The sequence below is a fragment of the Micromesistius poutassou genome (assembly GCF_964030765.1).
Source record: "Micromesistius poutassou genome assembly, chromosome: 13".
NCBI classification, from domain to species: Eukaryota; Metazoa; Chordata; class Actinopteri; order Gadiformes; family Gadidae; genus Micromesistius; species Micromesistius poutassou.
In genome coordinates, this window is record NC_140283.1 from 17,169,897 (window position 1) to 17,189,076 (window position 19,180).

Sequence of the window (19,180 nt, forward strand, 5' to 3'; positions counted from 1 at the left end):
TCTCATGATCCTCCCCCCATTCAGAGATAGTTTCCCCTCTCCCTCTAGTGGGGGGGTAAACTCTGCCTATCTTGTCACTTGGCATCTTTTTCATATTCTTCTATTTATTTTATTTACATTCAAAAAACACATCAACATGTGGAATTAGCTTTGCCCACTGTAAAGATTATTAAATAAAGTGTTGTGAAATTTGTGTTGTTTCTCAATGCAGCATATTAATGGCCTCAAAGAACAGATTTCTCCCTACAATTTGACAAAGGATAGTAATATTGGACACATGTATTTAGTAGGAGTATTTATTTTCTTCTTATAGTTTGTAAATACATCAAATTCACATTTTTTACATTGTCATATCAAAGTTTATGACCATCCTAAACTGAAATTCATGTATATTTGTTGCAGTATTGATTTGATCATGGTTTATTAGAAATACGCAGAAGTCAACAACTGATCCCCTATACAAACTAAATGGATAAACCTCTCTCTTGCCATCCTAGTTTATAATGATTATCCTCAGTCATCCTTGTTTGATCTAGTCTTAGTGACACAGTGCAGGTGTGGAAATTAATGAGCACCCTTGGCTTACCTTCGGTCATGCTTATGCCATACATGTTATACTTGCTCATAGTAAACACCCGACCACACACTACTCAGTGTGATCCCATCATTAACCTATCAGACCCTGCCAATGACCCATCTCCCATAGTAACCACACGATCCAAGCACTGGCGGCCCTTTCATTACATCAGTTGATTCTTTTGATTGTGTTATTGGATGCTGGAGTGTTTTATTTGGTAATGTCACATAGAGCAGCATACCCAGTCCATCCAAATCAAGCTTTGGCAGAGTTTGCCAACATCTGTTTACAATTTATCTTAATAGCGATGCTTTGCAGGTGGCAAAGCATAGTATAACGATTACTAGAGAAATATTTTTATTCATTATCAGTGGTGCCTACGGTTGTTTAGTTTATTAAAGGCACCCACATTAACGCTTAAAACGTTTTTAATAAGAATCGGACGCCGCCTTAATCCTACCGAAAAATTAGGACAGAATCACAGAGTTGAGCGTTTATTAACCTGAAACAGTCAAGGCCATCTGTGGTTCTTAATCACTGAGGGTCTGAATGCCCCCAGGCCCCAGTAATCAAGGTTATGGTAACCAAATACTAAGATAACGTTGTACTGCATTGATCCCAGAGGGGGTTCTTCAGCTGGGGATCTGATTAATTGTAATTGAACGCAATGTGGACTACTAGATAATCAATTGTTAGCTTGATTAACTGTTATTAAGCTTGATTAAACAGGCAATTCATCAACTGTGCAAATGGTCACAGATGTGAATTTAGAAAGTTTGTGTTGAACACTATAATGTAGTTTCCAATTTAAATTCTATTCACATGAGTTGGAAGTATAGTTGTGTATCTTGTGTTGCATAGTATCATCAAAGCATATTGCATTCTGGGCCGTAGAATGCTCCTTACCTTGTGTACATTCCTCTTCTTTCAGCAGCATCAGAGCAGAATATTTTTTTATTTCTCAAACACAAAGTTATACTTTTACACTTGGCCAATGTTCCAGATAAAATTTCTGCTTTTGTAATACCTCTACATGTACAAGTTGTAACAATCTGAGATCTGGGAGTGAGTTATTGGCATTCCAAGTTAAATAGTTAATTTGTATATGAGTGTATATAATGAGTTTAATGAGTTTGTTTGGTGAAATGTATCCAAATTTGAAAATCTTTGGCAATCATGAGACAAATCAGTTGAACTACTAATTTATACATTATTATATATTAAGATAACGCTCAGTATTCCCCCTTTGACATTTGGCCCAGTTTTTTAGCTTATATCTATGTACATAGAAACACAATTTATCTAATAATAATAGTGTATTTTTATAAATATTTATATTATAAAACAGATTTGAATAAAAGCAGTGATTTCCTTTATAAAAATATTTCTTAAACCCTTTAAAAAACAACAACAATGATATGCACATTCATGCACATTACAGCCTATTCAATTAACTTTAGAAGCATACAAAAAAAAGATCAGACACAAAACGACACCAAATTTGAGTTTATTTGCCCAACCTCCAGTTATAAAGCAGCACAGTCTCTTATGAATTAGCAGCAAGGTAAACACCATCCAGTAATGATGATCACCTTTTAAAGATGAACCCATTCAGTCACGTAGGCGGTAGGGCTGAACAATGGCAGACCGCGGCACCATTTCAGTAATTGACCCGTGTATGTTGCTAACGAAAACAAACCATTTCCTGCCAAGGCATTCAGAGTCTCTGATTGACCGAGATCCTCGTCGAAATCACTCTCTGAACTAAAAATCTGTTGCTTAAAATGAAATCCACATGCACAACACTACACATACTTTCTGGTCCCCCCAGCCCACCAACCTACCAATTGCTGCCCCCAAGGGGATTCTAGGTAGGGATATTCTCCAAACCTGTCACCCAGAGGTCATATGATCGTGACATCGTTGGGCTTGTGTTTCCTGATGCAGCCCACATTGCTAGTTTGGTCTAGAAAGGGGGCACTTGCACATGTTCAATCTGGAAGGTTCCCTCAACACTGAGAGTTGGCTCTCTTCGTGGGCTTGGTTGAAACTCGAGTTGGCTGACAACCTTACACTGGGAAACTGGGGGATAGAGCGGTCTGTTTTTTGTACTTCAACAGAACTTCGAAAGACAAATGATGCAATTGATGATTAGTTTGTTTTAAGATTAAAATTCAAGATTAAGTAGTTCCAGATTGTGGAATGTTCTTGAATCAGATAATTCAGAGAATTCATTGCAGATAAGAAACCAAAGATTATCTGAAAACATTGGTAGAAAATTATCAAGATATGGCACTTAGTAGTAGTAGTAGTACACTCTGTACATTGTAGCGGTAGTCAATGGGGTTCAGAGAAATTTAATATTTCTGTTTTTGGTTATTTCATTTCAAGTCGTAAATTATAATTCGTATTATGCTACGAGTCTTGGACTCATTCTATATATACATATATATATAAACAGGGTAATCAGTCATCTGCCCCTCTTTCAAGTAAGAACTAAACACTTTTGTCATTCCAAACATCTGCCATCTGAGGCATCACAGTGGGAGTCTGAAATATCGTGTGCCATGTTGTGGCTTGGAACAGTTGACTTTAATCTAGACATTATGGTATACTTTTGGTGTTGACAAGTATTCCTCAGCCACAGGAAACATCAGTTGACCACAAACAACATTCATTGAGAGACTTTGGTGGAGGAAAAAGGAAAGGGACTCTCAGCCTATATCGGCATATATCGATCCCAGATGGCATCATCTGGGATTTATTCTGTTGGAAGTGTTGAAAAATCAACTAGGATAACATGTCTTCCCACCATAGACCTAATAAAAAGTATCAAAGGCTTCAGGGTTATTAGAATCACCCTAGCTGTATAATTCAGTACTCATTACTTTCAAGTAATGTTACCACTGCTGTAGACGTAAGTGATGCATAGTTTTATGAGCCCGAACACAATGGCCTCCATCCTTAAAATGATACGGAAAAGATGAGCATTATGTACTAATAAACCATCAATATGTAGCCTATAAGGACATTTAAACAAAGAGATATTTCATTTCTACATGAGCAAAGAATGTCAAATGAATAGTGAACTTTAACTAGAACACCTCTATCCATACACAAGCTTGTTCTTGGCTTTCCCCAATATGTGGAGTAGATGAGCATGTTTTGAAAGATTCACAAGATGGCTGTTAAAGTTTGTTGTTGATGTGACATGAAAAGGCTGTGTACCAGCCCTATAAAACACTGGGCCGTGTGTTTGGCTCCGAGGTACATCGTAATAGAGAACATGTGTCGCACACTCCCATTGCTCTAACCTTAACATAACTGTGGACTTCATTAACTAGAAGATTCTCTGGTTTGGGATTTTTTTTAAAGGGGCTAATGGAGCCAAGTTCAATTGAGCCCTGTAGTCATTCAACACCTGGACCAATTATAGTCCTAGCAGATTAGAAAAGCTGGAATATCAGCCAATCTCAAATATTCAACATGCCCAAAAGCTCTTTCTTTACTATCCCCCAAATAACCTTTTCTCTGGGCATACATCTGTTAAAAAGATGGCAGACTAAGAGTATAATACGTATAGAACATGTGTGGCTAGTTCCTCAATTACTTCTGCTCCAGTATACACCAGAATAGTTGGTGATTGTACAGGGTCTGATCCAATCATCAATCTTAACTTAACCACTAGCACCAGCCATTCGGGCCATTTAAAACACCAGCACTTCCCAGAGTGACGTAGGTAGTGGCATACAACGAAAGGCTAGCTGGCAGGACCTAGCATACTACTAGCGCAGTGGCGCGCACATCTAAGTGCTTGGCACTTTTCCAAATCACCTCAAGAAAACAACCTAGTTTCCCTAGCAATGTGTATACCCATGATACATTAAGCACAGGATTGTGGAATGGTTCCAAATCACCTTTAGCGCAAACCCCCCTAAGTTACCACAGTTACCGTCCCAGTTTTAAAGAAGGAAAAAAAGCCAGCTGGGTGACATTTAACAGAGAGAGAGAGTTTGGCCTTGAATGTTCTGTGTTAAAGGTTACCCCTTTATAATGTCTCGCCTCATCTCATTCAACCCCCCCGCCCGGTCAAAGCCGTGCCATCAAGGCCGGCATTTATCATTAAGGCCTTGTCATCGCTACCTGACTTAACCGCACCCGCTCTAGCAAGAGGCACGGAATGCCTCAGCTACAGCGCCACGATGGAAGGAAAAAAAAAAGGAAAAGAGTTTCCAGGCACTGTGTTTAGACAGACGGAAATACTGAGCCGTTTTGTCATTTCATGTTGACTTATGGTTGCACAGTTTGTCTTTTCTGAGTGGTGTTGACTTAAAAGGAAATGGTGTTGGAGAAACTCTAGAGGGCCATGCTCAGCGGGGTGTTTATTTGAGTTCATGGGTAAGGAATGAGCATGGTTTAGCTTAACTGGCACACCACGTTGAATGGGATCCTGACGAAAAGCCTCTTAGTCCAGCTTCCGTCGCTGCCGTCCGATATATCTATAGCCGTGTTGATACTGTTAGAGAATGCTTTCCACATGATTCTCCTTCCATCAGTCATCGAATTAATGCATCGCTGAGGTCAACAGGTCCCTTGTGAGCCACCGTTTAATCGAAACATTGTTCAAAGACGAGTTTACAAGACATTTGAGTTGAATTACACGGTAACTCATTTAATTGGATAGGACTTCAATCGTTGGATTAAAGTACCGTGTCGGATCACATTGATTCTAGATAGGCTTATTAAACTATCATGGGGTATTCTCTCAAGACAGACTTTTTTCTTTTCTTGCTCCAGCCTACATTTCTGTGCTTAAGGTAGCCACATTTTTAGTAACCAGATCCAGGAACTGATTCAACGTATTTTGACTAATCACGTCACGGTATTCAAGAACATACATCCTCCACGGAAACAAACCAAGGAAGTTGATTGTAATGCATAGCTCAAGGCGTGATTGGTCGAAAAATACCTTTGGAGCCGCTTCTGGACTTCAGGATCCGATTACAAATAACGTGGCTCGCTATAGTACAGACGTGTAGTCTGGGGCCTTTCTTTAAAAGCAAGTCTGTCCTGAGAGACTTATCTGGGGTTGACCCTAAAAGCAGCGCTGGTGAGGAAGATCTATGTGTTCCGACAACATTCCCTTACCCCTTCGGACGCCGCTCTCACCAGCTGTCTCCTGGTGACAACATGTTGTTTTGACTTGCAGAACGGAACCTGGATGGAAAAAAGTCTGTGCCTGTCTGTGTGCTCGCTATTCACTCTGTATGCCTGCCCTCTGTGTACAATACTTGGTAAACAGAGTACAGACTTGACCCTGAGTACTCACAATTTATCTCTGTCTCTCTCTCTCCTTTATTTATCTTTCCCTTTGTCTTTTTCTCTCTTGCCCTTTCCTTCTCTCTTTCACTATCTATTCCCCCCCCCTCTCTCTCTCTCTCTCTCTCTCTCTCTCTCTCGCTCTGTGGGTATGTGACCAGATAATGTTTGTGACCCTATTTTTAGTTTTTAGACTTTGTTTGTTCTATTATCTTTTGAGTTTTAGTGTCACCAGAAGAACAAATGGTTGTTGATAAAGTTATCTCTACATAGCCATAGGCATTTTTTTGATTAGACACTGTGAGACCAAGGCATAACACATGCATCATGTTGTATTTCTGTACAGTACATGCATGGAGCCGATAGCTGTGTAATCTGATAGACACATAACGCTGGCGTTGGCCGCTCAAGGTGTTAAATTTCCAGACCTCAGATCTTCAGACAGCTCTTACAAGTCTGTTCTTGCTCCAGGTCGAGGCCAATCTCTTTTCCAGAGTCAGTGAAAAGTACAGTTACCATGTGCTGGGTATTAGGGTTTCTTTTGCGTAGGTTAGGCCGCTGCAATGTGATTGGAATTCAAGCTTGGCGCTCTGACTTTGTTATATGGGATCAATTAGGTTCAGTCAATATACATATACCACACAATACTCCCCTTTTGAGTTCTTACGCTGCTGGGGAGAATGTGCTTTCTTTCTAATGTCTTTGTTTTGATACTTTCATTGGGTGTTTTATTTCTTATTTCATTTTATTTAAAAAGCAAAGTTAATGATATTTTCTGAGACATTTGGTATAGGTTAGCACAAGTACAGAGGCTTGAGTAATGTAATGTTAAGAATCTTAAACAGCCGTGAGCTGTGTGAGCATCATGCATCTTCCTAATAACCAACATTTATATATTATCTGACAACCCCTGACCTATAGTGTTCAGTGCATTCCAATCCATATTCAAGTAACTAGCAGATTTTTAAAAGGTTAATACAAAAAAAGATATCTATATTCTGAAAGGCCGACCTCACCCAACATTTTCCTTCAACCGTTTCCATGCCGACATGCTGTCATGAGTTGCTGTTGCCTTGTCCTCTTACCTTCTGGGTCCCTTTCAGAGAGGCGGCCATCTTGGTTCCACCTTCAGCCAGTCCTGCAAGGCTCATAGATAAATTGATTTTAAATATTTTCCCTCAAAACCTGTCGGTATTCGTTATAATTAAGTCTTTACAAAATTATAATACATTAATATCTTCTTGTACTCAAGTTGTAATTTCTCTTCTCATCTTTTCTTACTGTTTTTTCTTATTTTTTCTTACGTGTTTTTTTTTTTTTTTCCCCCTCATCACTATCGTTAGAATCAAACAATTAAACCCAACATCTTCTTTTATCAGCCACTTCCACATGCGGCCCCAGGCTGTTGTACCAACAGCTCAGCATACCGAGCAGAACAAACATAAATTAGCCGGCTTCGGTTTGGCACTCAATTACATGAGCTGCTCCGGAGTCCCCCCACTGAAACACAAGCACTGCAGCGCAGGAATGCCACTTGAAAGCCCCACGCAGACCAGGCAGAGTCTGCTGCCTGCTGTTTAATTATGGCTTTCACGTTCCTAAATATCACTTATCTTCTTCTCTGCAATGCGCTGACCTGATCCGTTTTTTTTTTTTCTTGAGTGGGTTTGGGGGGGAGGGGGTGTTGTGTGACTAAACAAAGAGTCACTTTTGTACGTTTTTTTTAAAAGTGTTTTTCCGACATTGTGGCAAAGTCGAGGCATGCGAGTGTGCGGTTGTTGCTGCAAATAGTAGTCTTTTTTTTGTACAGCGGTGTCTTTATTTTTATCCCTGATTTTCTCCTCCCCTGTCATTTTCCTTAAATTTTATTATGGTTGGTTCAACTTTTGGGGTTCCCCCCAGTTAGCCCCCTAAAATGAATTGCTGTGGGGTTGGGTAAATATAGAAGTCTGTCCCCAGGAATACCAACTCCCGTGTGAATCTCTCGATTTCTCCTCGCTCTGTTGTTTTTTTGGATTGCCCTCCGTCGAAAGCTTTCTGCTCTGTGTTCGTAAATCGTAACTCTGCGTCCTCGCCAAAGACGTTATCGATCATCACCGCGTTCTCCCCGGCGATGTGGAACAGCAAACCATTCACAGAACTCAAAGCAAGAGCGACCCTCTAGCTCTCTCTCTCTCTCTCTTTCTCTCTCTCTGTCTCTCTCTCTGTCTCTCTCTCTCTCTCTTCTCTGCTGTCCCCTGCGCTCCAAAGCCTTGTTTACAACAGCTATCCATAGAATAGACGGTAAACAGCACAGTCCACCCCCCCTCCCCTACCCCAGCTTCGAGCTACAATAGGTGGAAGAGAGAGAGTCTTACCTGGGCGGGCTGTGGCTGAGTGAGGCGGCGGCCTGGGGGTCTGAGCACCCGGTCCTGAGTCCTGGGTCCTTCCTCTCTCCAGGCTCTCCCTCGGTGGTAGAGTCTCCTTGGTCCACTCGGTCGCTCCCGTCCCCCCAGTTTCCCCCCCGTGCTCCGGCACCGCTGATTAGCTAATGGCTGGCAGATGAGGGTTTTTTTTGGAGGAGGAGGAGGTGGCGATGGTGGTGGTGGTGGTGGTGGTGGTGGTGGTGTTGGTGGTGTTGGTGGTGGCGGAGGAGGAAGATACAGTTCAGCCAAGAAGCACAGCCCGTATGGCTGCGATTCCTTTGCTGCTTCTTTTTTTTTCTTTTCCTCCCTCCCTCTCTTTCCCTCGTTTTTCCCCTCTCTACTTTTACAGCAGTAAGGAGGGGCTATAGGCTCTCTCTCTCTCTGTCTCTCTCTCTCTCTCTCTCTCTGTCTCTCTCTATCTCTCTCCCTCTCTCTCTCGCTCTCTCAACATATTTGCTTGTGTCTGAGGCGGAAGGGACTGAGTTGCACTTATCATGTACCGGGTATGTGGATCCTCCACACTTAGGTTCCTGTCCCTGAGCTCCGGGCGGGCTTTGATGTCCTACCCCCCACCACATCCACCCACCCACCCACCCACCCACCCACCCACCCAGCCACCCAACCCGTCAGCTGACACAGCCCTGTGTTTAAAATGCCTCAGTAATGACAACCTGGAGCATGCGTGTGTGTGTGTGTGTGTGTGTGTGTGTGTGTGTGTGTGTGTGTGTGTGTGCAGTGTCAACGTCTGCCCCCATACTGAAACTCAAACTAAAGGAGAGAGAGAGAGAGAGGGAGAGGGAGAGGGAGAGGGAGAGAGAGAGAGAGGGAGAGGGAGAGAGAGCTGTACTAAAACAGAATTGTCTTCCTCAGGTCTGTCCTGGAGAAAGACAGATTGATTCCAATTCTCACGAGGGTAAACGAAAAAAAAAGTTTATTAAAAGAAAATGTACACGGAAAGATTCACATAAAAAGAAGCATCTTCCATCATCGCACGCGTCCTCATAGTCTGAGTCCAAGTCCTCCCCTCATCACGAACGTGTGGAGACGTGACAGGGGTTGAGAGTTACGCAACACTCTGAGGTCACAATTAGTGGGCAGAACAGTGCGATATTATGTTTATTATCTGGACTGGAAAATGTGCCACGAACCAAAAAACCCTGCGTCGTCGTGGATAAATGGCCTTCGATTTCCAGCATGCTAAATATTCCCGAGCGGCCTTTGTCCACGGGCACTCGCTCAGGGGATGGAAACACCCGGCACCCTAATTGCAATCTGGCCGCATCATTTCACACTACTTTCTCATTTTTTTTTCCAGAATTTTCCTTAATCACTCATATTCGATTTCCATTCAGTTGACAGTTTTTTCCCCCCAGAGTGACTTACACTAACACGATAGGCCTAAACAAATCCGAATCAAAACATGGCTCATATTTATTCGTACCCCTTCTCCTTCTCCGGTTCTACTTCCTCTTCCTGCCATCTTCTTCCGCCGCTCTCCCCCCCCCCCCCCCCCCCCTCACCTCACCCCTCCTCTCCCTCCCTAACGGGATCCAGATGTCCCGTCTAGCCGTGCGCAGGCCTCCTCTAGTCTCTGTCTGAGTCCTGTCTTCCTGGTTCCCCTCTGGTCTCCAGCCTGCTGAGGGGGGTTGGGGGGGGAGGTTTTAGGGAGTAATCCCTCTGTTTACAGGTTAAATAGCGCAGCACATTCCGCATGGCGAGGAGAGTAGGGCTATGGCGTCGACCGGCCCTGAAAAATGCATTGGAGCATTTTTTTCTTTTTCTGTGGTCGGCTTAAATGTGTTGATAATGTATTCTCTCGGTCGTGACAAACAGTACAACAAGCTGTTTTGAACATGTCCCCCGTGTCTAAATATATCATAGTTACTCACGGATAAAATGGATGCGTGGGACGCAGCGAGGATATTTAACCAAACTGTGGTTAAATAAAGGGATTAAAATGAAGAACACAAGATGTGTATTGTAAATCGAAGCAAATGTTTGCAGCATGTAATTTAACCAGAGTGTGCTAACAACATTGTCTCTCCCTCTCTCTCTCTCTCTCTCTCTCTCTCTCTCTCTCTCTCTCTCTCTCTCTCTCTCTCTCTGACCCTCTCCCATCTTCCCTCTCGCTCTATGTCTCTCTGTCTCTGTCTCTGTCTCTGTCTCTGTCTCACTCTCTCTCTGGCTCTCCCATCTTCCCCGTCTCTCTCTTCTCTATGTTTCTCTCTCTCTCTCTCTCTCTCTCTCTCTCTCTCTCTCTCTCTCTCTCTCTCTCTCTCTCTCTCCCCCCCCAGTGTTCTGTGAGCTGTGGTCGAGGCAGCAGTCAGAGGGAGATAGCCTGTGTCTACCCCAACGGGACCCAAACGGAGGAGCAGCACTGCGGCCATCTGCCCCGGCCGCGGGCCCAGAAGGCCTGCCGCAGCGGGGCCTGCCCCATGTGGAAGGCTAACAGGTGGACCGAGGTATGTGCATACATACGCAAGCACGCACACGCAATCAAAACGGTCCATACACACACACACACACACACACTACGACAAACACGCACACTCGCACACAGACACAGACATCTACACACACGCATACACACACACACATACACTCACATATACACACATACACTCACATATACACACATACACTCACATATACACACATACATATACACACACACACACACACACATAAATGCACACGCACACACACATATACACATACACACAAATACATACGCGCACACACAGACACAAACATACGCACACACATACACACACACTCTCTTGTAGAATACCCAATTGCCACTTGGGGGGAGAAGCCGTGTTAAGTGACATCAAACTGTTCACGGCACAAACCATAACCACAAAGCAGTTAAGCAGGGGGGGCACAGATGTAGGACACATACACACACGCGCACGCACACACACACAAACATAAACGACATAATCATAAACAACATAAACTCTCTCACACACAAACACACACACACAGAGCACTCGCCCATAAAAAAAGAACCAGTTTACGTGTTCTGAAAGCCTTCCCTCCGTGGAGAGCTAAACACCACGGGCTGTGTGTTGTCTGTTTACGCAGCACACCTGATGTGTATAATGAACATAAATAACGCTGTCCGCCAGCGCCTGAGCCCCGGGTTGGACCGTGCACCGCGTGGCTCCGGTGTTCCGGAATTCTGCATCCATGAAGGCATGACGGCAGAAGGTGTGCCCGTGCTGCCCCGACTACTCGTATGAACAGGGGGTCCAGCCCTTAGACTGTGATAAATGCGGACGTAGGGTCCGTGACGTCACCCGTGATTGGTTCACCCACGACCACTTTGAAGATGTAGCCGTTGTTTGAGGTTTTGCCAGCAGCAGCAGATACAGTCTGTGTTTGGCACATTGAGGGCGTGATTTGAATTGCCGCCTCTTGAGATACTCCCCGAACGACGAAACAAATGATTCGAGAATGAAATCCCATTTTGACTGGTGTCCCACCAGTCCTTTTGACTGGTGGATGGGTATTTCTGCATCCGTCCACCGTGAACCACCTAGAGGCTGTTAGAGGAACTGCATGCCGGTGTCTTCCACCATAGTCGCTGGTCCACCACTCCTCCAATGTTAAAGCAGCAGAACTCCAGGGGTGAGACGGCACAGAAACGGAGGGGTCGGCGTTAAGCCTTGTTCCCTGTTTCTATACAGAGATATTCTACCGAACAGAAACTGATTTGCGCAAGTAGTCGAAACGTTCAGAATAGTCAATAATATTATTTCTACAGTGACCCGTCCACACAGTGTTGATTTGAAACCTTTACAAACAACTTTTTACAGTTAACGTTTGCTGGCTGTTTGCTGCTAATAGTCAAATATGAGCTTACAGATCCGACAACAATGATCGGTGGAAAACCAATACGAAGCAAACGAACGAGCAACGCCCCTTTTCTCCCATCACTGAGCTACTACTTCCACCTAGGCTACACACACTGTCATGGCTGCCACTTGGTCCAGCCACATCTCTGCTAGTGGGACCGCCCTAAACAACCTTTCCCTCAGAATGAGCTGCTTGGGAAAACAATCTGATTGGCTGTCGCCATCAGACTGCTAATCCCAGAGGAGTCGCAGAAGGCCTCCATGGCTAAGACGTTTAGTTTTTTTGGTTGGCAATTTCTAGACACTATTTTAGCATACCACCCATTACCTTGGCCAAGTCATGTGACTTCTCTCTCTCTCTCTCTCTCTCTCTCTCTCTCTCTCTGTCTCTCTCTATCTCTGTCTCTCTCTCTCTGTCTCTCTCTCTCTTTCTCTTTCTCGCTCTCTGTCTTTCTCTGTCTTTCTGTGGCTCTGTCTGTCTCTCTCACTCCCTCTTTCTCTGTTTCTCTGTCTCTGTCTCTCTCGCGCTCTCTCTCTCTCTATCAACCGGAGTCTGGAAACAATCATCTCCTTCCACATACCACCAGCAACCATGAAATCCTCAACTAGAGCGAGAAGACATGTTTTATATCTGAACATCCACGCCTGGGACAACTCTCAGAAACAACAAGACCCTCAGAGACCCTCAAGTGTGTGTGTGTGTGTATATGTGTTTGACCAAAATGTGTGTGATCGTATGTGTGTGTGTGTGTGTTTGAAAAAAGTGTGCGCAAGTGTTTGTGTGTTTGAGTGTGTCGGTGCTTGTGTCTGTTTTTTGACTAAAGTGTCTATGAATGTTAAAGTGTACATGCGTGTATGTGTGTACATGTGTGTTTGCTTGACTCAAGTGTGTGTATGCATTTCACTAAAGTGTGTGTTTGTGTGTGTGAGTGTGTGTTTTTGTGTGTGTGAGTGTTTGACTAAAGTTGGTATTTGTTTATGTGTGTGTGTGAGTCTGTGTGTGTGTTGCTGTTAAGTAGGCCTGGTAGCACGGGGGGATGGGACATCCTTTCATGGAACGAAGAGGGGGGACACTCGTAAACACATCCTGGCGTTCCTTCAGAACCTGGGGACCCACGGTCCCGTCCACAGCGGCGCCGGGGCTCTAACGGGGTGCTAGGCTGTCAGCCGTCACACCTCAACACGCTCGTCTAGAGACCCTTTGTTTCCCCGGTGTAGGAAATGTGAACTTGTTTCACAGCTTTTATGTCCACAGGATTTAAAGATTATGTTTTTTTTTTCGTTTTTTTTTACAAATAATCACATCTTGGTTTTACGTTTGGAAAAGTTCTCATGATGATGATGATGATGATGATGATGATGATGATGATGATGATGATGATGCATGCGATACTTTGTTCTGCGGGCCAAGCTGGCCAGGGGCTCTGACCACGTGCTGGACCATTTACAAGCACGCATCCCATGAGGATAGCCCATAACGACATATTAACTCACCCCATACCTAAAAATGATATATATATATATATAATTATATGATATATATATTATATGAGATATATATATATATATATATTATATATATATATATAATATAACAATAACAATATAGTATATATTATATATATATTATGTACATATGAAACCACAAATACATCTGGCGCTCGGTGGAAACTGGATACTCCAGGTTTTATGCTCTGGTTCCCCGTCTGCTTAGCAGAGACGCGGCCGTCCCCCCGTCTCGGGGTCTCTTTGAGGTTAGATTAAAGGCCAACTCGGTTGCAATCGGTTCCGATGCTGACGAGCATGACTTCCTCTGCATGCAGGTACCTCCATGCCGCGGGGCACATCAAAGAGATGTCACCGGAGATATAGAGCGTCTTTGTTCCGTGGGCCCTGCGAGCCGAAAGGCCGGAATTCTTTCTTTAGAAGTCGTTTTTTTCTTTTTTGGAGAGAAAAAAAAACTGCAAAGACCTCTGCTGTATGGGTGCATTTAAATATTCATGAGACCGGGGGAGGGGTCGGCCAAATTAAAGGGAAGGACGGTTGATGATGAATATTGCATGAGTACAAATGTGTGTGAGTTGAGTGTGACGTGTATGTGGCAGGTCAATTAAAGTTCAGGTTCATACATAATTTAATATAAGTACTATGTTGAGATTGTGTGTGTGTGTGTGTGTGTGTCTCACAGAAAGAGAGAGTGAGAAAGTACAAATCGCTCGTGATTTGTACTTTAATCACTAATCACTCGGACGTGAAACGCTATACGCGTGTGAAGTGTCTCGTGCGATACTTCCAGAAGCTTCAAACCTCTTCTATTCTATCGGCTTTAGCACCAGCATCACCCAAAGTGTGACCAAACGTCTTTTCCGGGGAATTTTACGGTTTGAGTCCAACCTAATTCCTCTGAAAAGACCCGACGACTTATCATCCGGGACCCCGTCTATACTTTTAAACATTTCCATGTGCCGTCCGATAGATTGAACTGATACGGTGCCTGTCGGACTCATGTGAGCTAACTTTAAATATGGTAAACTCCTGTTGCCGTAACACCCGCCAGAGATCCTGGGATGATGATAGTGCGTCATTGTGGTAGTGGGTCATGTGACTTCCCCTTCAACGGTATCATTTACAACCTGCTGCAAAGCAGAGGGAGAAATATAGGGACACTGACTGCATGTGTGTCATCTCTGTGGGTGCGAGCCACGTGCACACACACGCACACACACACGCACGCACGCACGCACGCACACACACGCAGGTTGCACTATACCGGACAAAAACAAATACGCATTTGTGGAATTACGTTTATATTATTTACATGTTTATATTTAATTTTTTTAATGTATTTGTGAATATGTCTATACGCAATGTCCTCCAAAATATAGACAAAACGCTCATTTCCGGCTGGACAATAAGGTCTGTTCTGGTGCGTCCTTGTTGTCCCCAGTGTTCTGTGAGCTGTGGGCCGGGGCTGCCAGAGCCGTCACGTGTACTGCAGGCTGAAGGGCAGCGGGCGGGTGGGCCCCGAGCGCTGTGACCCTGGTGCCCGGCCCGCTGACCGCCAGGCCTGTCTCACCAGCGAGTGCCCTCGCTACACCTGGCTGGCTGGAGAGTGGCAAGATGTAAGATATCCCATCGCTCTGTATCCCTGTATCTCTCTCTCGCTCTCGCTCTCTCTCTCTCTCTCTCTCTCGCTCGCATCGCTCGCTCTCTCTCCTCTCTCTCTCTCTCTCTCTCTCTCTCTCTCTCTCTCTCTCTCTCTCTCTCACTCTCTCTCTCTCTCTCTCTCTCTCTCTCTCTCTCTCTCTCATCCCTGTATCCTAACTATTAAGACTGAAATGACGTGAGATTGTAATGTATTTCATGGAACAACATTTTCTGATGCTTAATGCAAACCTTGATAACCCTTAATAACATCATAAGAAGTAAAACGCTGAATTTATGTCGTCGATCAATGTAAATGTTTCTCAGTCTCTCTCTCTCTCTCTCGCCCCACAAGTTGGATGATATCTGTTTCAGTGAAGATGGCACGATGCTCTCTCGCGTCACATGATTCTGTTTTTCTCTCGATTTTCTCTTTGTGAAGGATGACGTTATTATGCCCCTCTAGCAGCACTGTGTGTGTGTGTGTGTGTGTGTGTGTTGTGTGTGTGTGTGTGTGTCTGTGTGTGTGTCTGTGTGTGTGTCTGTGCCTGCTCAGTGCTAGTAGCTGAAGTAGCTAAAAAGAGTTCCATGTAAGGGAATCAGTGCGGCGTCCACTTGAAAAGCATGCACATGTTTACTCCTTTTATGACTCCCTTTATGTCCTGAAAAACCCGAGGAACAGTTTACAGTTCAGCCACTAGATCTCTTTCGCTGGCACCGGCACGGACAAGAAGAACACAGCGCACGCTAGCAGGGTTAGGGTCAGGGTTGTACCTTCACACCGAAATATCTGACCTCACGGACGTTCCCACGCGGAGGGGAAAATCTGATTTATTCGGGGGGTCTGTTCGTCGTCATTCGGAGTAAGCGGAGCCATGTCATGAGCAATGACATCAAACATGACGTTCACATGTCTGCCGGACTATTAGGGGCACATCTGTCTCTGTGGCGGCTCACGGTTAGCGGGTTGGGGGTTGGGGGGTTGGGGGGCTGGAGGGTTGAATGAGAACCATCCCCGCGCAGGCTTCAAAGCACAACACTGCCCCCACTGCCTATCATCTGGCATCGGACCTCGGTGTCTGCTCAGCCCCTGAGCCGTGAGCATAACCATGCAGAGCTCAGCCCTGCTCCTCCGCCGTACGGAGGGCTGGATCGGGGGCGAGTGAGAGGAGGGCTCGTTTTCACCCCCCGGTTTCCCTGAGTTTAGAGTCAAGGACAGGATAGAAGATTTGAGTCACGTGTTTTTTTTTTTGCATCATCATATCGACAAGAGAGCACATTTTTTCCACTTTCTTTTTAAAGTTAGATGAATGATCCAACGAAAAAGGGAGCTGAAGAAGATTTTAGTTTTAAAAGTGGAAGAGCAACTTGTTATGTCACAAATCGATCAAAAATCTGTTTATGTATTTTTGCATGCAAACCGTATATACATACAGACATTATATGGCACGTTTACGTCAAGAGGGTGGGGTGAAGGGCATACAAACACACACAAAAACGATTAAAAGCTTTTCTAAAGATGGCCGGTGTCTCTCTCTCTCTCTCTCTCTCTCTCTCTCTCTCTCTCTCTCTCTCTCTCTCTCTCTCTCTCTCTCCCCCTCTCTCGCAGTGCAACGCCACCTGCGGCGCCGCGGGCACGATGGGCCGGGCGGTGGGCTGCGTGGGTCCCGGGATGACCCCCGTGCAGGAGGACCGCTGCGGGGCCTCCTCCCCGGACCGGCCCCCCTCCCGGCAGGTGTGTAGAGGAGCTCCCTGCCTCCACACCTGGATGACCGGGGCTTGGACCCAGGTGAGAGAGAACCCCCCCCACCCCCCACCCCCCACCACCACCCCCTACATCAACGTCACACCAACACAGCCAAACTCGCTGAACGTCCAGCCTGGCCTCACGCAGCCGCGCCCTAACTGCTCTGGGCAGAGAGGCGTGGCGTCCCCTGTCTGTGTAAGCTATAGAAAAGGAATCATGACGGTAACCCACCATTGCTCCCGAGGAGACTCGACTACCTTTTCCACTAAGGCTGGTTTCCGACGATAGAACCGGATGACCTCATACAAAAAAAAAATCTAACTCAATAGATAGAATTGACGCGGTAATAGCTGGAATAACTGAGATGCCATTCAGGGCGAGGTTCAGGGAACGGGTTTATGATTTAATGAAGCACAGCGCTGGGGAGTCTGTGGGATTAAGGAGAAAGAGTGCGGGCGTAGTTGGAAGCAGATGTGGTGATTTAGTGTATTAGCTCTTTACAAACACAACGGCTTTGTACGTGGTGAGATGCTTTAGATTAATGCCGTACCTGTTTGTGTTCATGCGTGTGTGCGTTTGTGTGTGCATGTGTGTGTGTGTGCATTCATGTGTCTGACTTTCTGTGATTGACTGTGTGAATGTGTATACTTGAACGTGTGAATGTGTTTGTCTCCATGTGTGTGTTATTTTCTTTGTGATCGCGTGTGTTTGTTTTTTTTGTGTGTGAATGTATGCATGCCTGTGGTTTAGTGTGTGTGTGTGTGTGTGTGTGTGTGTGAGTGTGTGTGTGTGCGCGCGCACGTGTGATTTTGTGTTCACGTGGCATGTGTGTGTTTCTGCTTGTGTGCATGTGTTCTTGTGTGCATGTGTGTGTCTTCTTGTGTGTTTGTGGTTTGTCTGTCTGCTTGCGTGCATGTGGTGTAACGTGTGTGTATGTGTGTGTGTGTGTGTGTGCGCTTGTATACATGTGGTGTAACACACACATGTGTGTGTGTGTGTGCTCATACCAGTGCTCTGTCAGCTGCGGTGTGGGCTACCAGCACCGCATGGTGTCATGCTCCGGGGCCCCGTCCTCCCCCGGCCCTCACCCCTACGCCCGCCTCGCCTCCCCCAGCGCCCAGTGCCCTCCCCCCCAGCCGCCGCACGCCAAGCAGTGCCTCCTCAGGGTCTGCCCCCACACGGCCTCCTGGAAGGTCGGCCCCTGGACCAAGGTATGACGGTGGCCCCCTGTCCCCGAGCAGGGGCCCCTCGATCATCTAATCAAGGGGGGCGTTCTTGAGGTGGAATTATTTTACAATAGTTAATAACCGATATTAAAACGGCAATGTGTGGCTGCAATTACACCGCGGTTTGACGTCGCCAGGTTAATTTGCAAACGCGAACTGGAAACGTTTTGAAACTCTGAGTTCATTTTCGATTTCCAAGGCCCATGCTCTCACAGACCGTGAGGCCCTCTGGAAACGCTTGGATAGAAGTTACATTTATTGAGCAGGATAGACCTACAACCAGTCAGAGCGATTGAACGTCTAACACAACGTGGCAGACATCTAAATTGTTTAACGGCGTTCCCATAGAGCGCTCTTTACAGTCATCGTATTAAAGCCCGTATTCAATAAACGGTTTGGATTGGCGCTACCCGGGCCAGGTCCAATAGAAATCTGTCTGAACGCGTACGCCAGAGAAAATTGAACATGAGCTGGCAGATTGTTCTGGTTCCCAGGCTAAGTACCCCCTGTGATCCTTAAACGGTACCCCCATGAGCAAACCCCTGTCCCTAGAGGTTAGAGGACTCGTTTAGACTATTGATTGTTCATTTTCATACTGTTCTCACGATGGTAACTGTGTGTGTGTGTGTGTGTGTGCGTCTGTGTTATTTGTGTGTGTGTGTGTGTGTGTGTGTGTGTGAGCAGTGCTCCCAGACGTGCGGCGCGGGTGTGATGGAGCGCCAGGTGGAGTGTCTCACGGCTAAAGGCCAGCCGTCCAAACACTGTGCAGCCGACAGACCAGAGGCCCGCGCAGCCTGCAGGGAGACAGAATGTACGGTTAACCTCCTCTCCTCTCCTCCTCCTCCTCCTCTCTTCTCCTCATCTAGTCTCTCTTCTTTTCTCTGCTCCTTTCCTCCCCTCCC

General features: G+C 45.5%; 1 protein-coding gene across 1 annotated transcript in view; it reads left to right on the forward strand.

Moving 5' to 3' along the window:
* The window catches only part of LOC311356975 (A disintegrin and metalloproteinase with thrombospondin motifs 20), a gene marked incomplete at both ends in the record, with an annotated part of 84,960 nt that overhangs the window by 60,883 nt on the left and 4,897 nt on the right, over positions 1-19,180 (forward strand). The window contains 6 exon segments of the mRNA XM_084476842.1: positions 10,596-10,763; positions 15,109-15,135; positions 15,137-15,283; positions 16,915-17,094; positions 18,063-18,263; positions 18,963-19,089. Of these exon segments, the coding sequence (XP_084332968.1) occupies positions 10,596-10,763; positions 15,109-15,135; positions 15,137-15,283; positions 16,915-17,094; positions 18,063-18,263; positions 18,963-19,089 (850 nt within the window).